At 44.9% G+C, this 22,860-nt stretch overlaps 2 protein-coding genes across 2 annotated transcripts; one reads left to right on the forward strand and one right to left on the reverse strand.

The window, feature by feature from the left end:
- Nucleotides 1–2,511: 2,511 nt before the first annotated feature.
- On the forward strand, nt 2,512–17,804 carry TCTN1 (tectonic family member 1; the record flags this gene model as incomplete). Its single annotated transcript, XM_084272031.1, has 15 exons — nt 2,512–2,698; nt 4,636–4,756; nt 6,772–6,902; nt 7,607–7,773; nt 8,168–8,255; nt 8,902–9,011; nt 11,931–11,951; nt 12,397–12,522; nt 13,491–13,616; nt 13,994–14,076; nt 14,421–14,561; nt 14,853–15,009; nt 15,999–16,124; nt 16,453–16,597; nt 17,691–17,804. 14 exons carry the CDS (start codon nt 2,512–2,514, stop codon nt 16,594–16,596), a joined length of 1,728 nt encoding a protein of 575 aa, XP_084128157.1. The 3' UTR covers nt 16,597; nt 17,691–17,804.
- A 359-nt stretch (nt 17,805–18,163) lies between these two features.
- HVCN1 (hydrogen voltage gated channel 1) lies at nt 18,164–22,222 on the reverse strand (the record flags this gene model as incomplete). The annotated part of the gene is made up of 5 exons (XM_084272033.1): nt 18,164–18,257; nt 18,609–18,721; nt 20,711–20,942; nt 21,394–21,498; nt 22,019–22,222. The coding sequence occupies 5 exons, from the start codon at nt 22,220–22,222 to the stop codon at nt 18,192–18,194; spliced, it is 720 nt and encodes a 239-aa protein (XP_084128159.1). The 3' UTR covers nt 18,164–18,191.
- Nucleotides 22,223–22,860: the final 638 nt, after the last annotated feature.

The following is a 22,860-nucleotide window of genomic DNA, read 5'->3' on the forward strand; positions in this document are numbered from 1 at the left end:
GAGAAGGCTCAAGGGAGACTGTATAGCACCTTCTAGTACCTCAAGGGGCCTACAGGAAAGCTGGGAAGGGCCTTTTTAGAAGGGCATGGAGTGATAGGACAAGGGGGGTTGGTTTTAAATTGGAAGGGAGCAGATTTACATTGGATATTAGGAAGAAATTCTTTACTATGGGGATGGTGAGGCACTGGAACAGGTTTCCCAGGGAAGTGAGGGATGCCTCATGCCTGGAGGTGTTCAGGGCCAGGCTGGATGGGGCCTTGAGCAGCCTGGGCTGGTGAAAAGTGCCCCTGCCCATGGCAGGGGATGGGACTTTATGATCTTTAAGGTCCCTTCCAGCCCAAACCATTCTATGATTCTATGATTATCAGAGTAATCTCAGAAACAGTGAAGAAACAGAGACTAAACACATCAGTTCTTCCCCCCTCCCAAGAAGACAAATTCAGGAACTTTGAGTTACATTTCACAGAAGAAATGCAGAATGGAGAGCTGGGTGAGACTGGTACTGAACTGAAGGCATGCAGGGGGCTGAGGTACAATGGGGTAACCTGGACACTCACCTTCATGTCCCTATGTCATCAGAAGAACGAGGTCTTTCCAAACAAAGGATGACTCCAGGATTTTGCCACGTAATACAGAGCTATTTCAAATCCATCCTAAGTTACCAGCTCTTTGATAATATCAAATGCCTTTGGTAGCCTTCTGCTGCATGAGAAAGAGAATAGTCTGCCTTGAGTAACTCAGCAACACCTCTGTGAATAACAGTTTCTTGTGCAACAGAGGACAGTCCAAAAGTAGTGACAAATACCTGTGCACATCATGGAATTATTTCAGTTTTCAATGGAAGAAGCTGGAGCATCTCCAATGGACTAAACTTGCATCTCAGCATGAAGTTGTGTTGTTGAGATGATGTGGCTGGCATGGAGAGCAGTCAAGTGTATGAAATGTAAAAGAGCACATGCCTACCTCTGGTCTTAGAGCTTCTGTCGGTTTCCCTTTGAGACGACAGGAACAAACCTGGTCAGAGAATTAAGAAACACTGTGTAACGATGTACCCAGAGCAAATGGGAAAGTTCCTTTTGATCAGATAATGCAGAAGACAAACTTCAGCAAGTTTAGTTTTTAAAAAGTCATCTCTTGGTTGAAACTGAAGCCTGGATGTTAAGATCTGTGAGATAACCTTAAGGAACCTCAATCACTCAGTTACTCTCCAGCTCAGCTTTTCCAAATTAGTATAAAAATACCTGTATGTATTTCAAGACTGCTAGTGAGATTAATGAATGAGGATACACATTGAGCGTTACAACATTTTAGTCCATGTGCTGGTATTGGACAGACAGTTGGACTTGGTGATCTCAGTGGCCTTTTCCAAACTTAAAGTTTCTATGATTAGGGACCTATGGCATTTTTCCAAAGGGAAAATAAATTAGTGAGACTTTAAAAATTATTTTAAGAAAAGCAGATTACTGAAAACAGTTGCAAAAACATGTTAAACACAGGATTTTATAGCCCACATTCCATCTGGGGCTTTTTCGTGTATGGCTTTCCAGTAATGTTTTTGCATGAACAATATACATGGTTTCTACCTAGATTGATATGCCATACACAGAATCATAGAACCAGAGAACATTAGGGGTTGGAAGGGACCTTGAAAGATCATCTAGTCCAACCCCGCTGCCAGAGCACGATCATCCAGACTAAATCACACAGGAACACATCCAGGCAGGCTTTCAATGTCTCCAGAGAAGGAGACTTCACAACCTGTCTGAGCAGTCTGTCCCAGTGCTCCGTCACCCTCACAGTGAAAAAGTTTCTCCTTACATTGACATGGAACTTCCTCTGCTCCAGCTTGTACCCGTTGCCCTTGTCCTGTAACTGGCCATCGCTGAGATCCTGGCTCTGTCCTCCTGACTCTTGCCCTTTGCATATTTATAACCATTAATAAGGTCACCCCTCAGTCTAATCCAAGCCAAAGGGGCCCAGTGCCTTCAGCCTCTCTTCATAAGGAAGGTGTTCCACTCCCTTATCATCTTGGTGGCCCTGCACTGGACTCTTTCAAGGAGTTGTGTGTCCTTCAACACCTTTCCCTGTTGCCTGTGGCTTGGCTCTGCGGGGCCAGGCACCTGGATCACTGCAGCGCGGGGCCCACTCTGCGGGGGCTGAGTACAACGAGCCCACACTCCAGACCACCACCCTGTCAGCAGTCAGGCGAGCGGGGCAGCCTCACGGGAGGCCACGCCTACCCACAGTCCTTGCATGCAGCCTCGCCAGCTGCTTCCCTGCCTGGAGAAAAGCAGAGGGAGGCGGGAGATGGCGGGCAGACACGACCACACAGACCACAGCCCAACACCCCCACCACCACCCGCCATGGCGGCCAGGCCGCACGACCATTTCCCATCATGCCCCGCGGCCGTACCCCCCGCTTCCCATCATGCCCCGCGACAAGCCTTCCCGTGATGCTCCGCGCTCCCTGGTAACCGCGCCGTTGCTAGGGACGGTGCGGGAGCGGCTGGTATGGCTGCGGCGTGGAGATGTGGAGTTTTCCTCCTCGTTCTCCTGCTGCTGCCGCTCCGGGCAGCATACACGAGCGCGGAGTTTGTCTCCGAGCCTTTGGCCAGCGCGGCGGGTCCCGCGGCGCCACCAGACAGCCGCGCTGCCGACCGGGCGCGGACCCGCAGTGGGCCGGCCCCGGTCACGGACGGTGGGTGCCCGGTGGGATGGGGTCTGTGGGGTATCGGTGGCTCTTCCCGGGCCGAGGGAAGCTCCGCTCGCAGCTTCTTTTTGGGTACTCTGCCGCCGCTGGGCTCTTGGTCCCTGCTCCGGGGCATTCCCGGGGTTGCTGCAGCACCGCTCAGAGTGCCCCTCTCTAGCCGCACCCCGAGAAAGGCGGGCTCAGTAAGCCTCTGCAGAGCCATCGGGGAGCAGGCACAGGCCTGTGGGTTGGTGCTGATGGAGGACAGGTTCTTCTGCCTGCCCGGCACCCAGCACTGAGCCCATGGGGCAGAGCTTGGCCTCACAGGAGACCTACACTCAGCCTGTGTGTGCTTTGAGATCTCTGCCTATGCACCAAGACTCTTGTGCACACAGTACTGAGGAAGTGTGATCTGGAAGGTTGAGTAGCAATTTGGAGTGAGAGCTGGCTGGAGGGAAGAAGACAGCGAGTTGTGATCAATGGGACAGAGTCTGTCTGGAGGCCTGTGTCTAGTGGAGTCCCTCAGGGGTCTGTACTGTTCAATGTATTCATTGATGACCTGGATGAAGGAATAGAGTGTACTGTCTTCAAGTTTGCTGAGGACACAAAACTGGGAGGGGTGGCTGTCACCCCAGAGGGCTGTGCTGCCATTCAGTGATGCTCAGACAGGCTGGAGAGCTGGGCTGGGAGAGCTTTAATGAGATTTAACGAGGGCAAGGGTAGGGTCTGGCATCTGGGCAAGAACAACCCCAGGTACCAGTCTAGGTTGGGGACTGACTTGTTGGAGGGCAGCGTAGGTGAGAGGGACATGGGGGACCACTGTCTTCTAACTGACAAATATGCTTTTATTTAACTTTTGATTTCCCAGTGTTGCTGCCATTAGCTTGGCTTCCCTTTAGCAAGGTTGTTTGCCAAATTAAACACGTCCCAGAGTGTTTAATTTAATTTCCTTAGGGAAAAGAGATTTAAATCCTTGATCTTGGAGACATAAACTTGCAATCTAATTGTCCATGTTTAAACTTCTCTTGTTTACAAGGTGAGCTAAGGATTCCAGTGCTAAGCTCTGCTAACAGAACAGTCAGAGCTTCAGAGGTTCCAGGAAATACCTGGATGCTGTTTAGATGGTCAGAGAACACTGAGGAGGCTGTAGAGAAATGGGCAACAGTCAAGTTGAGATAAAAGAAGCACCAGTTATGAAAACAAGTGTTCTTTGAATGCCTTGCCTGCAGAGCACTGGTCTTAATTTTCTTTGTTCTGGGCTATTCCTAAGTCTGGATTTATTACAGAATGGCAACTTTCAAAACCAGTTTGGTAATGTAGTGTCTGTTCTTTGAAGAACTTGAAGACCTAAGACTGTTTTACAAAGTTGCCAACTGTATTTTATGGAGACAGTTTACAGCATTGCCAGCAATTGCAAGCTCTATTACTACAATATTTCACAGCCTAAAGACAGAGAGGAAAAAACAATTTCAAAGAAGCCAACTATGGTTTTGCTGGCATGTCAGGAAAATACATTACTGGACCCTGTGACGTGCTCAATACTTGTAAACATTTTGCTGCTCTATCAAAATGGGGATTTTTGGTGGGGTTTTTTAAGAAGCAGATATGCATACCATGTTTTTATCTCCCCATCATCCACTGGGCTGAGTGTATTTTCATACTTCCAACTTCCTATTAACTCAAGTTGCTGTTCTGATTTTTGCAGGGAACACACCATCAGATTTTAACACGCCCTTGGTTTCTTCATTGTGTTCCAAATAGATTTGCTAGGTAGCAGAAAAGATGGCTTCAAAAACTGACTTTAAAAACCCAAAAAGGCACGTGAATTTGGATAGAGTCTTTTGACAGTTGTCAAAAATAAGGCAAGGTGAAAAATGGAAGCGTTAGGGAACATGCTGTAACGTGTAAAGTTCCAATTCTAATTCTGGTTTAAATCTCTCCTCCAGTTGCCAAGCTGTGTGTTTGTGATCTGTTGGTGGCACAGTGTGATGTAAATTGCTGCTGTGACCCTGATTGCACCGCAGCAGATTTCAGTCTCTTTACTACATGCTCAGTTCCCATTGTCACGTAAGTGGATGAATAGCTGTACGACATACAGCACTGCTTTAATTGCTACGTGTGTCTGTAAGAGCTCTGTCCTCTCCCCAGTTTCTAACCCCTTGCAATCCTAACTCCTGCCAACCCTTTCATCAGTCCTTCCCTGTAAACTTGTGGCCCTAACCAGGTAGAAAATCAGCAAATCACCCTCCCAGCCTGCTTTCTCATTCCCTTATTCCCTCTTCTTAGCTTGCGCTCCTTTGCTTTTCTCTTCTTTTGTTGTTCTACTGTCTGTGGGTGCTTGGGTGGTGATACCTTCCCTTGAGGGAAGAGTAATGCATCTTTAGACTTTCATCAATATGATGCAGTGTCTGGAAGTTAAGGAAGCTGGTACCATGGGACCATCTGGCCACCTCCATTGGTCATCAGCAATTTATCAGTAACCTCTTCATTATGCCTTATGATATCAGCTAGAAACTTGATCGATTCAGGGCTTAATTGTTTTGATCCTTGTTTTACAAGTCAGCTTCCCAATCTGCTGCTTCACTGACAGCCTGTTGCTTTGTGAACAGTGAAATGTAACATTATATCAATAAATGCTGGTAGTTGTTTTATTTGCTGTTTAGTTTATCAGAAAACACCTTCACCCAATTTCATCTGCTCAGAAAGGAGTAAAGAAAGCTCACTTCAAAATTGTAATGTAAGAAAGTCTTTTGGTGACTTCTGAGAACACTAAGTACAGCTCCTCAACCCACCTTCTGCATAAATTATGCCAATCTGAACCCCGGGGTTTATTCTTGGTGCTTTGAAATTTGAATTAGCAGTCATCCCAGACTGACTTTTCTTATTGTTCTTGCACACAATGACTACTGCTACCCATTTATAGATATTTATATATATCAGAAAGGTCTAATCAACGCCTTCCTGAATGACAGCTTAATTGTCTCGGGTGACTATTCTGTCTTTGTCAACTAAAAATGCAGAAAATGAAGTTGTATTTCTTTCCCCACGTTCTTTTGTGTAAAATGTTCATTTTTCAGGAAAATCCATGGGATTTTCAGTGCCTGCAAGTCTTGTGAATTTCCTTGTGTAATTGTTATTGTGAAAATAATTATTTACACAGCTGGATTTATATGCATTTGCATAATTGTATTAGTTACTGAAAGGGCTTGGCCAGCAGTAAGAGGCTATGTGGTCTCTGAAACAGCAGGAAAAGGGTGTTTGATTTATGATGTGATCCTGCTTAAGGAATGGTTCACCTCATGGAAGAGTTTTGACTCCGTGCTTAAAAAGATATTTTTAAAAGTCTTTTCACTTCTCCAATATCTGCCCATGACTGCTTAAACTCTTCCTAAGTACTGGTTTCCCAAGGATCATCATCTTGGATTTCTGGCATGTAGGACACACCAGTACTCCTCAGGGTATGAGCTGGCACATTGGCTGCGCAGACGGCTGCAGTTCTGAGCTGTTGTTGATGAGCCCACAGCTCATCTACAAACACTTCTCAGTTGGATGAGTTATTTCACCTCCCATGGATGGGTTATTTCACCTCCTGGATTCTCACCCTGCCGTTTCTTTCGTGCACATCTCAAGTAGGACTTTGTCCCACCACCACCCCCAAGTGAATATTACTCTAATATTCACAAAACTGATCTTTTTTTCTGCCCCACTTGTCATCACGTTGCCCTAAAGGTCAGACTTCCCACTTGTGTTGTATATGTGTTTCTGAGCTGCATTTTGCCTGGTGTCTCACACCATCTGGATCCCATCCAACTTGGCATTTTACTTCTAATATTACTGTCAGGCTCTTTCCCTTGCTCTGTCTTTTACCTAGCTAAAACATGTTGGAGAATGATTTTCTTTATTACTAAGCACACAGTATAAAACAATATAAACTTCCTAAGGAGACACAATTGCTATCCAAATTGTGTTTAAAAGAGTAATCTCTTTAGTGCTTTTTGATGCTGCCTCAATACATGAAAAGAACTTTAAAATATGCTCAATATTATGCTCTAGTGTATTCTTGATTTTATTATTGTTTGCAGAGGTGACAGCCATCTTTGTAGTCAGAAAGCTGCCATCTATTCGCTTGATGTGGAAGCAAATCCACCAGAAAGGATATTTAAATTAATCGATCAAGTCAATCCCAGTCTTTTCTGCATTCATGCTACAAACTGTAAGTAGAGTTATTGCCAATGTTAAGCACTGTGCTCTTATTTTTATAAGCTCTTTAAATACCAGAAACAGTCTAAACCTGTCAGAAAACTGCTTATTCTCTGTGCTTGTAATCCTTTCACTTGTGAAGCTGTGGAGTTAAACATCTCATTCTCTAAATCAGTCTTTGTTGGGAAAAAAATGGGGTCTTGAGTTGTTGGCTGGGTTTTTTTTATATTTTAGTAAATAGTTTAACATCCTCAATAAATCACATTTAAAGTTGTCTCATGGGAAACTGACTCCATCCCAATCTCCTGCTGTAACTATTTAATAGGAACCAGTGGTACAAATCCTTTGTGGCCAGCTTTGAAGTGACTTGCAGGGGAAGTAAGTGATCAGTACTGTGTTCTCTTAATTTAACTATAATTACGCTGTTGTAAGCTGAATATTTAGCATGGAAACTGTAGGCACTACTTGGCATGTCTTTGTTTTGGAACATATGATGCTGTTAGAAACCATGATTTTGGAAGAAAGGGACTTATCTCTTTCCTTAAACTTGAGTTTGTGCTTTCATGGATCAGGGCAAAATGATGATTTAAGTTACCACCTAGGTTTTCTCCTAAAGAAAAGAGAAAGATTGAAAGAGCAACAAGAAACAATTGTTAATAAATACTGTTACTGTATCTTTTATCCTAAAAGCTATCTCACTATAAAATGCTTTGACAGATGAACAGGCACTGTCCTTCCGTTCCCCTGAAATGCCTACTTCTGAAAACTTTGACCAATTGCTTGAGAGGTTTACTAGTGCTGCTTTCAGTGCTGAGCCTGACAGCTGGAATGGGAACACAGATGCTCAAAATCCCCCTGATGCCAATGAAACTTACAGATATGAGGTAATTATCTGATTCATTTAATATTAGATTGCTTCACAAAAGGACAAGGGAGCATTGTTTGCATCTGCTTTTTAAAAAATGCAGTTCTTCTGGAAAAGACCAACTTTCTTTTGGTCATTAAATATAGAAATGTGAATATAGGAAGTGTTGCATTTTGTGTTAGTGTACTTAAAAAGGAAACTAGACTTTTTTAGGTGTGAAAAATAGGTAGCTGGTTTGCAGTTGTAAACATAAAGCTGCTTAAGAATTGATGCACAACATAATCTAGAATATTGACAGATATAGTGGAAATACGTCCTTCTCTTACTGTCATTTATTGTTAATACAAATGTTCTAAAGCTTTCCATGGACTGAAACACACCTGTATATTTGAATATGTTGTTTTGTTTGACAGTATGGTGTTCCTATACAGACAGTGGATGCATTTCTTAGGCTGCCTAGTCCTGTTGTCTCCTCTTGGTGCTCCGACATGAATCCTGCAGGTTAGAAAATGCATCTGAATTCCAGCTTATTTGCTTTAGAGTGTTCTGTTCTGACTTGATCTTAAATTGGCCCACACACAAATGTAATTTCAGATAAAGATTATGAACAAATACTTTTCAACTAGCTTCTCTTTTTCTGGGTTTTTTTTAGACATAGATTGGGAGTTGTGTTGGATCTATATTAAATATTCAAAGTTAGATGTGCAATCCTTGAGAGTCTTGTTTATGGGCTGTTGATCCAACAATAAAACATCCTATTTGGCATAATTAGTTTAACAAAATAGTACAAGGGTGACACCATGAGGGAAGAGGGTATTGCACAAAGCAAGACCTAAGTGCCAACCTTTGTAAGACATCCCTTTGATACAACAAAGTTCCTTTCACAGCCTGAATGCAAGTCAAGTCAGACTTCCAGGCTCGAGCTCTACATTTTAACCTTTCACACAGTTTCCTCAAAATCTGCAGTGGGGGAGGTGAGGAAAACCAAAAAAAAAGGAAGGCATAACCACAATCAAACCCATGCACCTGAATTTTATTAAACATGCTATCATAAGAATCATGGTGATGACCACTGGAAAACTGTGAAAGAACTTTTCACAATTGCTCTTTAATTTCAGTCAGTAATACTTTATGGCTTTTTTTCCAGGGTTTTTAGTAAACCAAGCTACAAAATGTACTAGATCAGTAAGTGTGGAAAAATGTGGTGACGTTCAAGGGGTCAGCATGCTGTTCTATATCAACTCCAGCATTTTAGCAGTAAGTATGATTAGAAGCAGCCATACAGCTGACCGTATCTCTTTGCATCTCCAGAATTAAGTGACTTCTATTTACTAAAGTTTATGGTGATCTATTTGGATCTTTCAGTTGTGGGTTGGGGAGAAAAATAAACTCTCCCTGTGTACCAGAGTTTTATACAGAAAGCCTTTGGGAATGTTTTTTTTACTTCAAGCATTTAGTGTTCTCTGCTTAGCTGACAATAATAATAGCCTTGAAGAGGCAAGCTTGTGTCACTGAGCTGACACCGCAGCAGCAGTTTTATGCTTTTGTGTGTGTTCAGGCTTTTCCAAGAAGCCTGGAAAAGGCTCCTAGTGCACAGTTCTGGGTTTTAAAGAGTTGGTAGAACATTGTACTTAAAGAAGAACCTGTGATGTTTAATCCTCTGCATATATACCTTTCATACAAGCCTCAGTTTTTACTAGCAAGGTACTGCCCGTGCATGTGAAGCCTTCCGAGACTCCTCAAAGAACATGACCTTTTACCCCACTGAGAGCAAATTTGTTTGTACCCAATCTACTACCAAATCTAGTCTGTGGTTACTTTTGAAAGATAAGCTAACTCTTTCATTCCTTTTTGAACTGGAGGACAATGTACATGTATAAATAAATGCCCTTTAAAGATACTCAAGAAGACAAAGAAATCCTGCATGCAAAATTGAAACTGAAATACAGAATACCCTCACCTGATAGCTCCTTCCAGAAGCTGAAAGCCATCAAGAAACAGCATACTCTTCACTATTATTTTTTTTTATGCAATTATTTAAATTAAATAAATGTAATTAATACTCCATAGTGAGTCAGATCCCTTCCAGTGTCCTCAGAGATTCCAAAGCTCTCAGGAAAGGAAAGCCCACTAAGTGGTTCGCACTCTCCCAGATGGGATCGTACTGATTGGTGAGGACTTTGCTGAATTCAGCAATGGGCTGCTCACAAGTATTTCAGTCATCCTGCTGTGGAAGAGGCAGAGAAGATTTTGCCTCAGAAAGGATTTGAGTGCTTCCACGTGCACCCAAAATTAGAGTTCTTGGTGGCTGCAGAACTGGAGATTAGAAAGCATGCCTGAGGACAGGCTCCAAGCAACTGAATGTTTTAGGTGGAAAGGTGAATTCTCTGTCCTTGCTACATAACTTTCTTATATTACAACAGCCCAGCTTCAGAGAGGTCAGGTTTCTGTCCAGAGTACATTGGAGATTCAGGAAGGATCATATACAAAAACTGGAGAAGGCTGAACAGATGCTAGAGATGGTCTGTGGGAAGCTCCCCTTCCCAAAGGGAGCTGAAGATGGGCTGTGACAATCGAAAAGTGACTTGGTACTGGGGACAGCGTGGTCACAGGGCAGAGCAGGGAGCGTTTCCAGTGCCAGCAGGTGGAGCTCCCAGCAAAAGAAATGGCAAAACACACCAGCCCAAGAAGACTTGCTGAGAGCCCTGGGTGATAAGACTGATAAGCCATCTCCTTCAGAAAACTTCATCTGTCTGAGCCCACGCTTGCTGCCAGGCTGGGCAACCTGAGTGATGCAAAGGTCTGTAATTGTTGCAGTTCATCTCTGCTGTCTACCCCAGCCTGTCCAGCAGACCCAAAGGGCATTGGGGTTGCTTGGAATCCTCTCTGATATAACATCATAATGCTTCATGCTAAGATTAGTGTGTGCTGTGTAGCTGTCAAAGCAATGCACAGCTGCCTGCCCCTGCTTGCCTTCCTGGCTGGTGGGAAGATGAGTCGATAGGAGGAAGCAGCGAGGCTGGACTTCTGTCTGTCAGTGACCTACTGAAACAAAATCCATCACCCCTGTCACAGATAAATAGAATTGTAGGAGCTGTGATCATTCCCTCTAGCCTAGTCAGAAGGAAGACTTCCTTAAAGGATGAGTCTAATCTTTACAAGCACTTTTATTCAGTTCTGATGGCTGAGCTGTACCTCAGAGTGTTGGTACAGGTATGTGACAGACTTTACCTGCACGATCTCCAGGTCTGCAGCTTACAAGAATGTGTTCCATGCCATGAGATTAGATGAGCAGACTGGTTTCTGTAGCCTGTCATCATTCTGCAGACCATTGCTTCATGGTCAGAATCCATTTCTTGGTCCCTTCCCAAGGATATGACTCAAACACTCGTTAGCAAACTACAAAAATAAAGCTTTAGATGGAATGGTGCAGTCTGTGGGTATTTTACAGACATTTCTGCCTTCCCATGAAAATCTGGTGGAAATTTTCCAGTGGGGCAACTGTGCATGTCCACATGCTGTATAACAGGAAGGCTACTGGCTTCTCATTTCTTTGCTTAGAAACCGTGAAACTATGGACTCATTACTGCCAGAACAGGACAACAAAACCTTAGTCCTTTGGGTACAAACCTGGCAGACTTCCTAAACTGGCACTCTGAATAGTTACAAGTGTCTGCACACATCTGCAGTAGGAACAGTGTTCTCTGACGCCCTCAGTAGGTCAAGCGATATGATGGTGCACAGTAACAGTACGTGCCAAACTGAGATGCTTTTCTTGGGTCACCTTTCTGATGCAAGTAAACTCTGTCAGTGTTTCTTAGTTCAGTGTTGCAAATCGAATACCCTGAGTGCACTGTGCATGTCTTGGGAGTGCAGGCAAAGCTAAACCTGATGGAAAAGGGATGGAAGTCATGCAGCAATTACCCACACACTGTCAGGGGAAGAAGAGGCTCAAACTGTAAGATTGTGCCTTCTAGTCACAAAGAAGAACAGTTATTTTCACACTGCCCAGATACAGACTGGATACACAGTATATCCAGTCACTTCCATGATGTAAAAGTTACTGTAATGATAGAAAAGTAGACAGGCAAAGGGGTTAAACCTTAACTGCTTTACTTAACTGCTAAAGGTTGTGCCTTTGCTATTGTTTGAGTTTATTCTTTTGTTTTCTTCTAGGTACCCAGATCAAGTCAGATGGTAAGTATCCTTCTAACTCAGTTGCAGCAGCTGGGGGCAAAATTCTCTATTGTGTTGAGTGAGAGTTTATCACTGACTTCATCAGAACAGGGACTTTATCTTTAATCTTTAAATTTAAAAAAAAAAAAAAATCTATCCTTTTCTACCAGTAATGATACTTGGCAACATCAATATAACATGCTACTTGCAAACCTTTAAGCCTGGCACATGCCCCTCATATAAAAGTCGTTTTTTTAAGTAACTCTCAATACTTAAAACCAGAACCTTTTGTTGAACTTGAGCAATACCAGTAACGTAGCAGTTGTTCAGAGGATTATTGACTGCTGACCCTGTGGAACAAAACCCAGAAGGGTGACAGATAGAAGAACACAGAAGAAAGAAAGAAAAAAAAAAGCCAAAAATAATTCTACATAACATTCAGAAATGGCATGAATTTGTTTTTCAGGTTAATATTACTGTCCAGTCCATAGCTTTCCAGTCCCTGAATGGAACACAGACTTTACTTAATGGCAGCAATGTCCTCAGGCTCCCTGTGATTGTGGATGGACTGTGTGTAAATGTAGTTCTTGGGGTAGGTACAACAGTTCTATTCTTGCTCACATTTGATGGAGACCATATATCCATCAAACAATTCCTGATGTGAGATGTGAGAAAGGCCTCGCACAGGTTCCGTGTATTGTGACATCTCCAAAGGAAATGTGACAGGAGAAATGCTGACTTTGGGATAAAAGAGTGTTTTGCAACAGAGTAATAACTATATGCAACGTAACACAGATGGGCTGAAGTCCTTTTCTATTATTGCTGTGTGTATGTGACTTAACAGACAGTACCATGAGCTTAGAATCTACCTTATGCTTGGGAGAAGATGATTTTAGGCTAGGCAGTAGCAGAGACAGGGGAACACACAGTCAACATCGTTTGGCTTCTGCTTAGAAGAGGTTTATGAAGCAGTAAGCTTCCACTATAGATCCATTTCCAGCCACCACTAACCAGTGGGTTTGTTTGATGACACTCAAGTCCTTTGTACGTCTGTCTCCCAGCGTAGCTGCGGCGTGAACCTCATGAGTTTGCCTGCCAGATCAGACCACAATTATTTTCTTGTTTTCCTTGATACACTCTCCCTTTGCAGACAAGAAATGACAAACTGGAATAAACAGGCAGTATTTCCAACCCATGTGTCTTAATTTCTAGGAGAGAGCTAGTTCGGCATCTGGATGGGAAGTGTCATATCAGTACTGATGCATCAGTGCTTATCAACACCTCTCCTGCCTTAGCTACCAAGGCAGGGCTTTGCATTTTGAATGCACAGTCATTGTAAAATGGCTGTAAAATGACTAGTCACCTACTGAGCAGCACTCCAGTTCCTCCCATTTTCTAGGCCCTTCCTTTCTACAACTTGAGGATATAGTTTACCGTGTTAGTTGAGTGTTTCTTAAGCAAGGAAGAAGGAAAACAGCACCCAGTTCTAAATTCCTTTTCCCCAGTTTTCATATGCTTATGTATTTGTCCTAATTAATATCTAAAATGTTTAATTTCCAGGTGAGTTATCACGTTACCTACACAGGCGCAGGAGAAATAATAGAAGCAGCTGCTGCTTTTGTCTTGGGGGCGATTAACAAAGAAGCACTTTCAATACAGCAGAGCTTTCAAATCAGCTTTACTCAGGTAACTGCTGGAGATGTTACGGGTGACTTGCTGAAAGACATTTAATTACAAAACTTCTTCAACTCGAATCAGAACAATTGTTAGCAGCGAGGTAAAATGTAACTTGCCCCAGATACAAGAATGAGGCAACACTTCAGAACTGGGCAACAAAGGTCTCCAAAGCTTGTTTTTTTCACTTTTAGAAGGTTTTTTGTGCCTCTCTGTAACTATCCAGCAGAGCCTGCCCCAGTGTTAGAGAACCGTTACGATCTTACAGACCAGTCTCACTACTGTTATTGTTCAGGGCAGTTCATAGTCCTAAAATACCTGAAATAGTCCTGTGTTTTCCAACCATTTCAGTACAGGATAAGAACTAATACCCTACCTTTGCATTGCAGGTGAATACAAAGCCGGTTCCTCTCAGTGGCAATCCTGGTTATGTTGTTGGACTGCCTGTAAGGGCGGGTTTCCGGCCACAAGGATATCCTTTCCTTGGTGAGATTTTGTTTGCAGCGCTTGTTCTGGGCCATCTTCACAAACACATGCCAGGGTGGACATCTGTAAACCCTACTTGCTCTTTAACAGAAGTGTGGGGGCTTTTGGCTGTGGTTTAGAAGTACAGAATGACTCAGTCCTGACTGCAGTCTCCTGGGACTTTTTAGCGAGGCAGATTTAGACCTTCCTTGTACACTCTAGTGCTTCTGCACAGTGTCAGAGGAATCTGGAGCTATTATAGAGTTATCAGGTATATTTTAAGAATACATTTAAAGGTTCTTTCTTCATGATATATATCAAGTATTGAATTTCCCTTTAACCATGTGTTACATCTGGCATCATTCAGAATAGTAACCAATACAGTCAACTTACCATTCTGCAAAGTGCACCCAACCAGGACTGTCTGGCAGCACAGGGAGCCAGAGCCCCGGTATTATTTGGTTATAACATGATGTCAGGCTGCAAGTTACGGTAAGAGGACCTTTTTTTTTGAATTTTATTTTATTTAGTGCTCTTAACCCTCTGACAGCCCTTTCCATTAAGATCTGTTGAGGTTCTGGGGCACTTAAATTGCTGTGGGAGTATTTAATTATTAAAAATGTCATTTAATTAACAATGGTCTTTCTCTTGAAAGGATTGTGTACATCAGCAACTCTAGCCAGAAGGCTTCAACAGTGCATGACAGCAAGGAGAAGTTATTACTGTGCCAAACCCACGGATTTTGCTTTAACTCATCTTTTTTTTTTTTCTCTTTCCTGGAAGAATTACTGCAGCTACAAAGTGCCAGCCTTTGACAGAAACCCTCCTGAATTTACTGAAGGGACAAAGCTTCCCTGAGTATGTGGCCTCATTTGGAAATTCTCAAGCCCAGGATGTGCTCGACTGGGTGCCGATAACTCACCTCCACACCTCAGAACAGGTGAAAGTTACACCACTACTACCACATTCTACACTCTTACTGTCCTGAGACCTGTACCTGCACTGCAGCATCAGTTGAGGTTTCTCACAAACTGGAGGAAACTCCTCCTGGAGTATTCACACAAGAGGAGTTTCACGCTTGCTGTAGAAAACAGGGTTTACTTTTAATCAAGTTGTTATCCAGGCCTGTCATTTATGTATCAGGACAACACATTAGGTACACAATGAGTTCTAGCCACATCTTCTGGCCACAGATGAAGCATAAGGAGTCAGGTTGAAAGAGTGAAGAAACAGAATCAGCATTTCTCCTTAGTGCTTTCATGCCAGGTTACAGTATGAGAGCAGGAACCCTTTAAAGCACAGGAACTACTGTCACTTGAGTGACTCAAACACTACATTTATTCTTAACATCTTCTGTGCCCTTTGCCCCCAGTGCAGCACAGCCCCTGCTATTGATGGTAGGCAGTGCTGCTTGGCACATGCCAAATGACAGCACCTCCTCACCATCAGCTTGTATTTAGGTTCCTTGCACGCTTCTGCAGCTAAACATGAATGATTTCTGTAACCAGAAACTCAGCAGTTTGTGAAGAAATACCTTAAAATAATAATCTAGTAGTTTAGGCTTCAGAATTCTGCCCTGGCAGAGTTAAGGTTTTCATATTGTCCCAGCAGTATTACTGAAATACATCTTCCTAGTAAAAAGAGCCAGCTCAGCACTATCCTGAGGAGCCAAAGTCTGCCCTACATGGGTAGAACAGTCCTGCCTCAAGCACAGCTACAGAGTTGGTTCATCACCTATGGGGAACCTGCAGGGACACCCCTGAGCCATGGCTGCCCGAACAGGCAGCAGTCCAGGGCACTGGCATGGCCTAGTTGCTCTGGTAACCTCCCAGAGTGAGCTTTCTGGGGCATTCTGCCAGTTTAATAAGATGAATAATTAATGTGGTTTCTTCTGTACAAGTCACTGAGAGAATTTCTAACGCTTTTCAGAGCTCCTGCCAAATACCAGTATCGCTTGAAATAGAAGTGAAGTGGACTAAATATGGATCCCTAGTCAATCCACAAGCCAGAATAGTGAATGTGACAGCATCCATTGCTACCACCCCATTGAAGCAGGTATGTAATTAAACTACAGGATTTAAGAGAAAAAGAAGGGCTTGTTTTGCTCAGTTATCAGCTGTGTGGCAGTGACCCAGTTCATCTCTTTATCTGAAGGAAGTGCTTCACGTCAGAACGTATTACACCCAACAGTTTCTGTTCCCACTCAAACACAACTATGGGCTGCTCGCCAAAACACACTTCAGTAAAAATCTGTACATCATTCATGAAAAGATGGAACTATGTATGAAAAAAACCAACCTTTATACACAACTTACAGCTGAATATACCACCTGTCATCCGAGGGCAAGGCTGAAGCTAACCCCCATTTGTATTTTCATTGCAGCTTCCCCCAGGAAGGGAAAGGATTATTCCTGTAACAAGTTCTGTTGTTTTCACTGACATTTCTTCACCTGCAGAGCCAGGCTATAAAGCCTGGCCCACCATTAATGTCAAGTTACCCTTTGATTTCTTCTTTCCATTTGTCTAAGGTGAGTATGTACTAAAAAAAGGACAAATCATCATCGTTATGTTTTCTCTGATGTTTAGTCCATTTCCCAGAGCAGCGAGGTTTAGCCAATCACTGTGATGGGCTGTCAGTTAAAAATGGGTTAAAACTGGCCAAAAGAGAAAGGGGAGCTCTCCTGAGAGTTCTCAGAAGCTTTAGGGCAGAAAAAAAACTCATATTAAGTGGAAAGTTCCCAGTTACACCTCTGCTGAGAGCAAAAGAGGTTGCAGTATGAACTCGATGGCGGCCGTAGCTGGCCTGTCGGCACATGTACTGCCACCAGCCCTCTGGCACATCGGATGCTCTGAAGTAGCACTAGTCCGAGCTGCCTGCCTAGGAGAAGAGCACAGAGACACAGTACAGCTCCAAAGGAAAGTAGGCTTCATTATTCTGTGAATGGCATAGCTAAATTGTTAATTAAAGTACTCATGTGCTATTAGATAAGGCTTCTGCTTTATCTATTTCCAGAGATTAATAAGCCACACAGTTCTAGCTATTTTTCCCAAGCTGCTAATTAATTACCTTGCTTTAAAAATCCAAAGAGTTAAGTTCTGCTTTCAGAAAAGCTCCCTGACCTTTCCTGCTGACTGGGGCTGAAATCCATCAGAGACGCCTGCCACAGTCAACACCTTTCCAAATTCCCACTTATTGAATCTTTCTCTTCAACTATAAAATAATCTCACTGCAGGGACCTTCTAGTATGTGAAAAAGTTCAGATTGTGTTCAAACACCAGCCTGGTCCTTTAGAATAGGCTTTCTAAGGGTTTTTCTGGAACCTCACTGTTCCCAGCAGTCCAACTCACCTACATCTGTTCATACATAGTCTAATTCTTTAACACGTTGATTTATGAGCTGTGGAAGCAGAAGGAACTTTGTAGCCCAGCCGACCCCAAACGAAAACTTGAAATGGAAGGAGAGATGAGAGAATGTGGTATCAGAACTCAAATCTCCTGAGAACAAGGTGGTGTTTGACGTGAGATGGCATGTGTTTGCCTCTGTTTCGGGGCTGATTTGATTGTCAACTAAAGGAGGGGTCTGGTGGTATTTTTGAAATGAACGTTGTATAAATAAAGCAGCACAAGCAGCAACAGAAAATGAGGAAACTACCAACAACCTGGGAAGAATGGTTGGCAAAGGAGAGATGTACTAATGACAAACGGTCAGCTTGGAGAGAAGAAATGTCCTTCTCAGCCTGGATTTTTATCCTTTGTACTGCAAGTTTCTGCAAGATGTTGCAAACAAAGAACATTACCACACAAAAATCCAATTATTTAAAATAAGTGGTACTTTTGTGGATGTACAGCTTGTAAAGATAGGTCTTTATTAAATTATTTTGCAGTTTGGACTGTACAACTGTACAAGAAATGCCTTGTGAAGTCACTGTTTACAGGGAGTAAGCCTGATTAATTTTCCAGCAAAACTATTTTTGCATTCCCAAGATCTAATCAAAACATGGTCAAATAGAAAAATGTTTATAGAAAACACTTATCCAAGAGAAAGCAAAGAGACAGGAAAAGCCTTTCAGGTCCAACTGGTACGTTTCAACACTGTGCTCTCCAGGACAGAAAACTGCTCTCCTATTTCTGCTCACTGAGGAGTCCATGCTGTTTTAATATCTTGTTCAGCCGCTCTATTTCTTGCTCCTGTAGGAAACAAGTCAAATCATTACTATAGCTTGCTCTTACCTTAAAATAGTTTTCTAGGTTCCCACAGATCTTCCCATTGCTGGAACATGTATCGTGCTGCAGTAAAACAGGACAACCTGGCTAAAGCGAGTTAGGACAGATGTAACCTCCATTCATTCATAACAGAGGCAGCCAAGGGAAGGATGAGCAGGACAGGCAGGGCTGTGGTGCTTCAGCCCAGTTTACCCCACAGCTTTCTGATGAGGAAACCAACTTGACAGTGACAACTTTGTGAACTAATCCCAAGCCAGCCTGTCCCCAGGAGTAGCCAGAAGCTAAACTTTGTTTCAGTGTAAAGTGTTTTCTTACCTTCTCTGCGCAGTTGTGTTCCAGCTGTTCCACCTTCGTTGCCAGTTTCAGGTTGGCTTGCTTTAGCTTGGACACTACTTGTTCAGAGCGGGTCTTCACTGATAGAATTATTCCTGTGGAACAATTCACAGCGGATTCGTTTTACAATGTAACACAGCCACAAGCAGGAGGTTAATGGTACACAGGGCCTGTACTCAAGGAGTTAAACGTGTTCCTCTCCAGCTCTGGTTCTGTCATCTTCAAACCATCCTTCCCAAGTGTTTTTCTTAATGAGGAGGGTTTTAAATTAGCCACCCCAGGGATTCAGATACGGATCCTCTGCTGGGAAGAGGCAGTCTGGCCTCTGAGCTGAATTAATCAGTCAAACTGTCATTCAAACCCTGAATTTGAATTCTCTCCCTTGGCAGTGCCTGGGGGGGATGTAACTGGCAGCGTTGTTGTCACAAGGGGCTGTATTTTAGCCTGTTTCACGTGGTTGGGAGCCTTGCTTGAACAGCAGCACACAACACAGCCTGGAGCACAAGGCTCCTGGCCCCAGCCCAGGGCTGATGGCTCCTCCTGGTGTAACGGGACAGGGTCCACCATCAGGTCCCTATGGGCTTGGCCTCACCTCGTGGGGCTGCAACAAGGGCTCACAGGTTCTCACGACAGCGGGGGTGTCACTTCTCTGCTGAACTACAGGTTAGGTGGTTCCATGGGAACTCAGCCCCCACAGCAAAGGCGTTTTCTTCCCACCCTTTACCGAGGAGGCTGGGGAAAGCCTTGGTAAGAGCATCAAGAACATCCCATTCTTCCTACCCAACAGAGCTCGCTCTCTGGCTGTTGACAGAACAAGTGCAGGAAGGCAGACACCGACACGTGCCTGTGTTTCTAGTGCTGCAGGCAGCAGGCTTGGGGTTTGGGGCTCATTTCTCTGAAGACAAAGCAGCGATGCTGCTTATTTGCATTGATAACATCGAACAGTCCCCACCTGCCTGTAACCCAGTCCCCATCAATCAGCAGCGCCTGTAGGCACCCAACCGTGCCAAGGCTTTGACACCCAACACCCAAAGTCAGGGCAGATTTTCTCTGTCCCCTCTGTTGCTCCAAGCAGGCAGGCATGGTGAGAAGCTTGGGGGAAAACCAGAAGCACACAAGAATAAGGAGATTTACTCGTAAACACAGTATTAGCTTTCTGCTGTGAAGCTGTGTGTCAAGACACACTGAGGTTCCTGTGGCTCACGCAGCTGTGCATGAATCCAGTTTCTCTTTGAATTTCACTCTGAACTAAAAAGAACCACAACCTGCTTTCACATTTCCCCTTTTCCTGGGCAGTGCCACCAATCTGGCACATTCTCCCCATCAAAACAGCAGCAGGGGCTGCAGGGTACACCCCTAGCCCCAGCCCCCCTTTTCGTTCCCACTAACAAGAGGTACAGCTGCATCAAGTGCAGAGCGCTCACCAAGAGCACGCTTGGTGGCATGGACAGCACTTGGGCTGAGGCTTCAGGCAGGGATTGGGGACAATCCCATTGCCACATTTTTTAAATCCCAACATCCTTTCCCAGAAGCTCACCAGCTGCAGTTGTTTCTGAAGTGTCTGACTTCACTTCTATTTGCAACAATTTACAACAGCAGAGCCAGTGAAGGCTGATCTGAGGACATTTTTACAGCAAACCCTTTGAATCCAGGTGAGAAAGACCCTAAGTGCGATGAGAACGTTCCCAGCAGCATCTCTGGAAGGGGTAACAGAGTTGCAGCAGAACATTGGAGCAGTGAAACCCATTCTGCTACAGAAGTAGGTTCAGGAGGACAGGGTCTTACCCTGCTCCCCTCTTAAAGTGCTGCCAGAAGGATCCTATCATGCTTTCCACCCAGCTGCTGTGCCCCTCGTCACCAAGGCATTGAACCAACACAAGACTGTTGCTGCTCCAAAGAAATTACAGCCTAATTAAGGTCACCCTCCAGGGTGAAACTCTTGAGTTCACTGGGAGAGCCAGAACCTGGCGTCTCACAGATGGCTTTGAGAAGGGGACAAAGAAGTGACCCCAGATAATTCAGGCAAGGTGGGCAAATCCAGCCCTTGCAAAAGGGAAAGCTCCCCACCAGACACACGTGCCTACCATTGATAATCCTGGCCACGCGCCACAGCCGCAAGAGTATCAGGAGCCCAACAGCTTCGAACTCGTGCTCCCGGAAGATAAGGACGATGTCGAGGATGAACGACACGATGACAACGATCCCATCCAGCACTTCAAACTTGTGGTGGAAGAACTCCCATCGGTAGACAAAGACTTTAAAGCCCACCTCAACCAGGAAGATGGTCAAAATGGAAAGGGAGAGGTAATGGAAAACCTGGGAAAAAGACAGCACAAGTTTAGGGCCAGGAAACCCTTCTGTGTGCATGTGAGCAGGACAGCACGGGAAACTGCCACTTGAGTCACCAGCAGATCCGACTCTACCAGGAGGAGAGCTGGGGACGTTTTTAATTTGCTCTAAAGGACTTCCACAGTGAGCACTGGGCAACCAGTAGCTTTGGGAAAGTCCAACCAGGAGGTATGAAAACAACTGGGAAGAAGGGTGGTGAGAAAGATTCTGCTGCAGCTCAAGGAAACACAAAGCTGCTGCACAGGCTGGCATGAGCCGAACCAGGTCAGCCCCGCACACTGCGCGGCTGCCACACAAGTCTCTGTGAGACCTTTGTCCTCACACTCATGTCATGCCTGCCCAGTCCTCCTATCTAGAGGGCTTGGAACACCAGTGAGAGGGAAATCGTGGTTCACATTGACATTTCCTCACATTTTACCTTTGGAGTTACATTATATTTGTCCGGATGGATGATTTTCAAGTCCATAAGCAATTCCCCGAGGACCAGCAAGGCATCCAGGATGACCAAGCAGACAACCACAATCTGTAGGGGGAGAAGTGATGTGAACCCCCTCCCAGCACTGACACACCACCCAGAGCCCCAACACTGCTTCCCCCATTCTGGTGGGTTATATTTCATGGACCTTTCCATTGTTCCCACCCAGGGCTCCCACTCCCACAGCCAGTGGGTTAGTCCTGCGAAGTCTCACCTATACGAAATCACTTGGCTTCCCACCAAACCCAGACATTTCCCACTGCCTGGCCTGGGGTGGGTGTCTCAGGGAGTTTGAGTTGAGGGGAACACGTGCCTCTACCCGCACACCGCGACGAGCGCGCACTGAGGCTTGTCGCCGCTCAGGAAACATCTGTGCCTGCTGCAGAGCAGCTTGTTTCTGACAGGATGGCTCAGCTCAAAGGCAGCACCCGGCTCCACAAGCACACCCAAGCTCAGTACTGCTCCCAACCCGCCTTGAGCTTTATCCCACACCCGGTTCTTCTGTCACAGGTGCCTTTGGCCAAGTGTCCTTCTCATTTCCCTTTGGCCTGTGCTCATCCTGCCTCACCTGAAACCTGTGGGAGCTGAAGAGCTTTTTCATCATGTACTGGAAGGAGATGTGGCTCCTGGTGGGCTCCAGCTTGACCTCTGAATCCGGCTGCTTCTCCCCATTCTCGCCAACCTCCTCCTCATCCTCCCATTTCTGGTAGTCGTTGCTCCACTGCACGGGGTCATCCCCCACCACTGTGAAGTGCTTCAGGTACCTGGACATGGCTCTGGATCAAGCTGGCATCACCCTGCTAACGTCTGAGAGACAAGAGCAAAGCATCAACCCCTGCTCAGGGCCAACCCAGGATGCAAAATGTCCCTCATTTCACCGCAGCGAGCGTGACAAGAGTGTGGAGTGTGACGTTCCCTTCAGACACGGGCAGCGCGTGGCTCGGACAGGCCCCTGCTGACAGGAAATTGCTAAACGGTGGTGCCGCTCACTTTGCATCACCTCCCACAGCGCGACGCGGAGCCCCCGCCACCCTCCCCGGTGCTGTTTGCATCCCATCGCGCTGCTCTACAAGAAGGAACTTCCTCATGAGGTATTTCCAAACATCTCAAAACATTGATAAGAAGAGAAGAAAGCACCAGCCCCTATCTCACATCCCGTGATGCAAGAGGAGGCAGCTGCCGATTTCCCATTGGAAAGAGTCCTTGTGTTTCTATTAGACACTGATCGATGGAGGGTATCAGTCAGAAGCTGGAAACAGGTGATTTCCTCTCCTTCCTTTGCTCTCTTGTACCCTATTGCCGGAGCTGGCAGCAGGTCAGAGACAAACCTTCCACTGCACTCCCAGAGCTGTCCTCATCCCTTCAGCTGGCCATGGCTGCAGCCCAGCTGCCCTGGGCTAACTGGAGCAC

This window comes from Gallinula chloropus, assembly GCF_964237585.1.
Source record: "Gallinula chloropus genome assembly, chromosome: 17".
In the NCBI taxonomy this organism is placed as follows: domain Eukaryota; kingdom Metazoa; phylum Chordata; class Aves; order Gruiformes; family Rallidae; genus Gallinula; species Gallinula chloropus.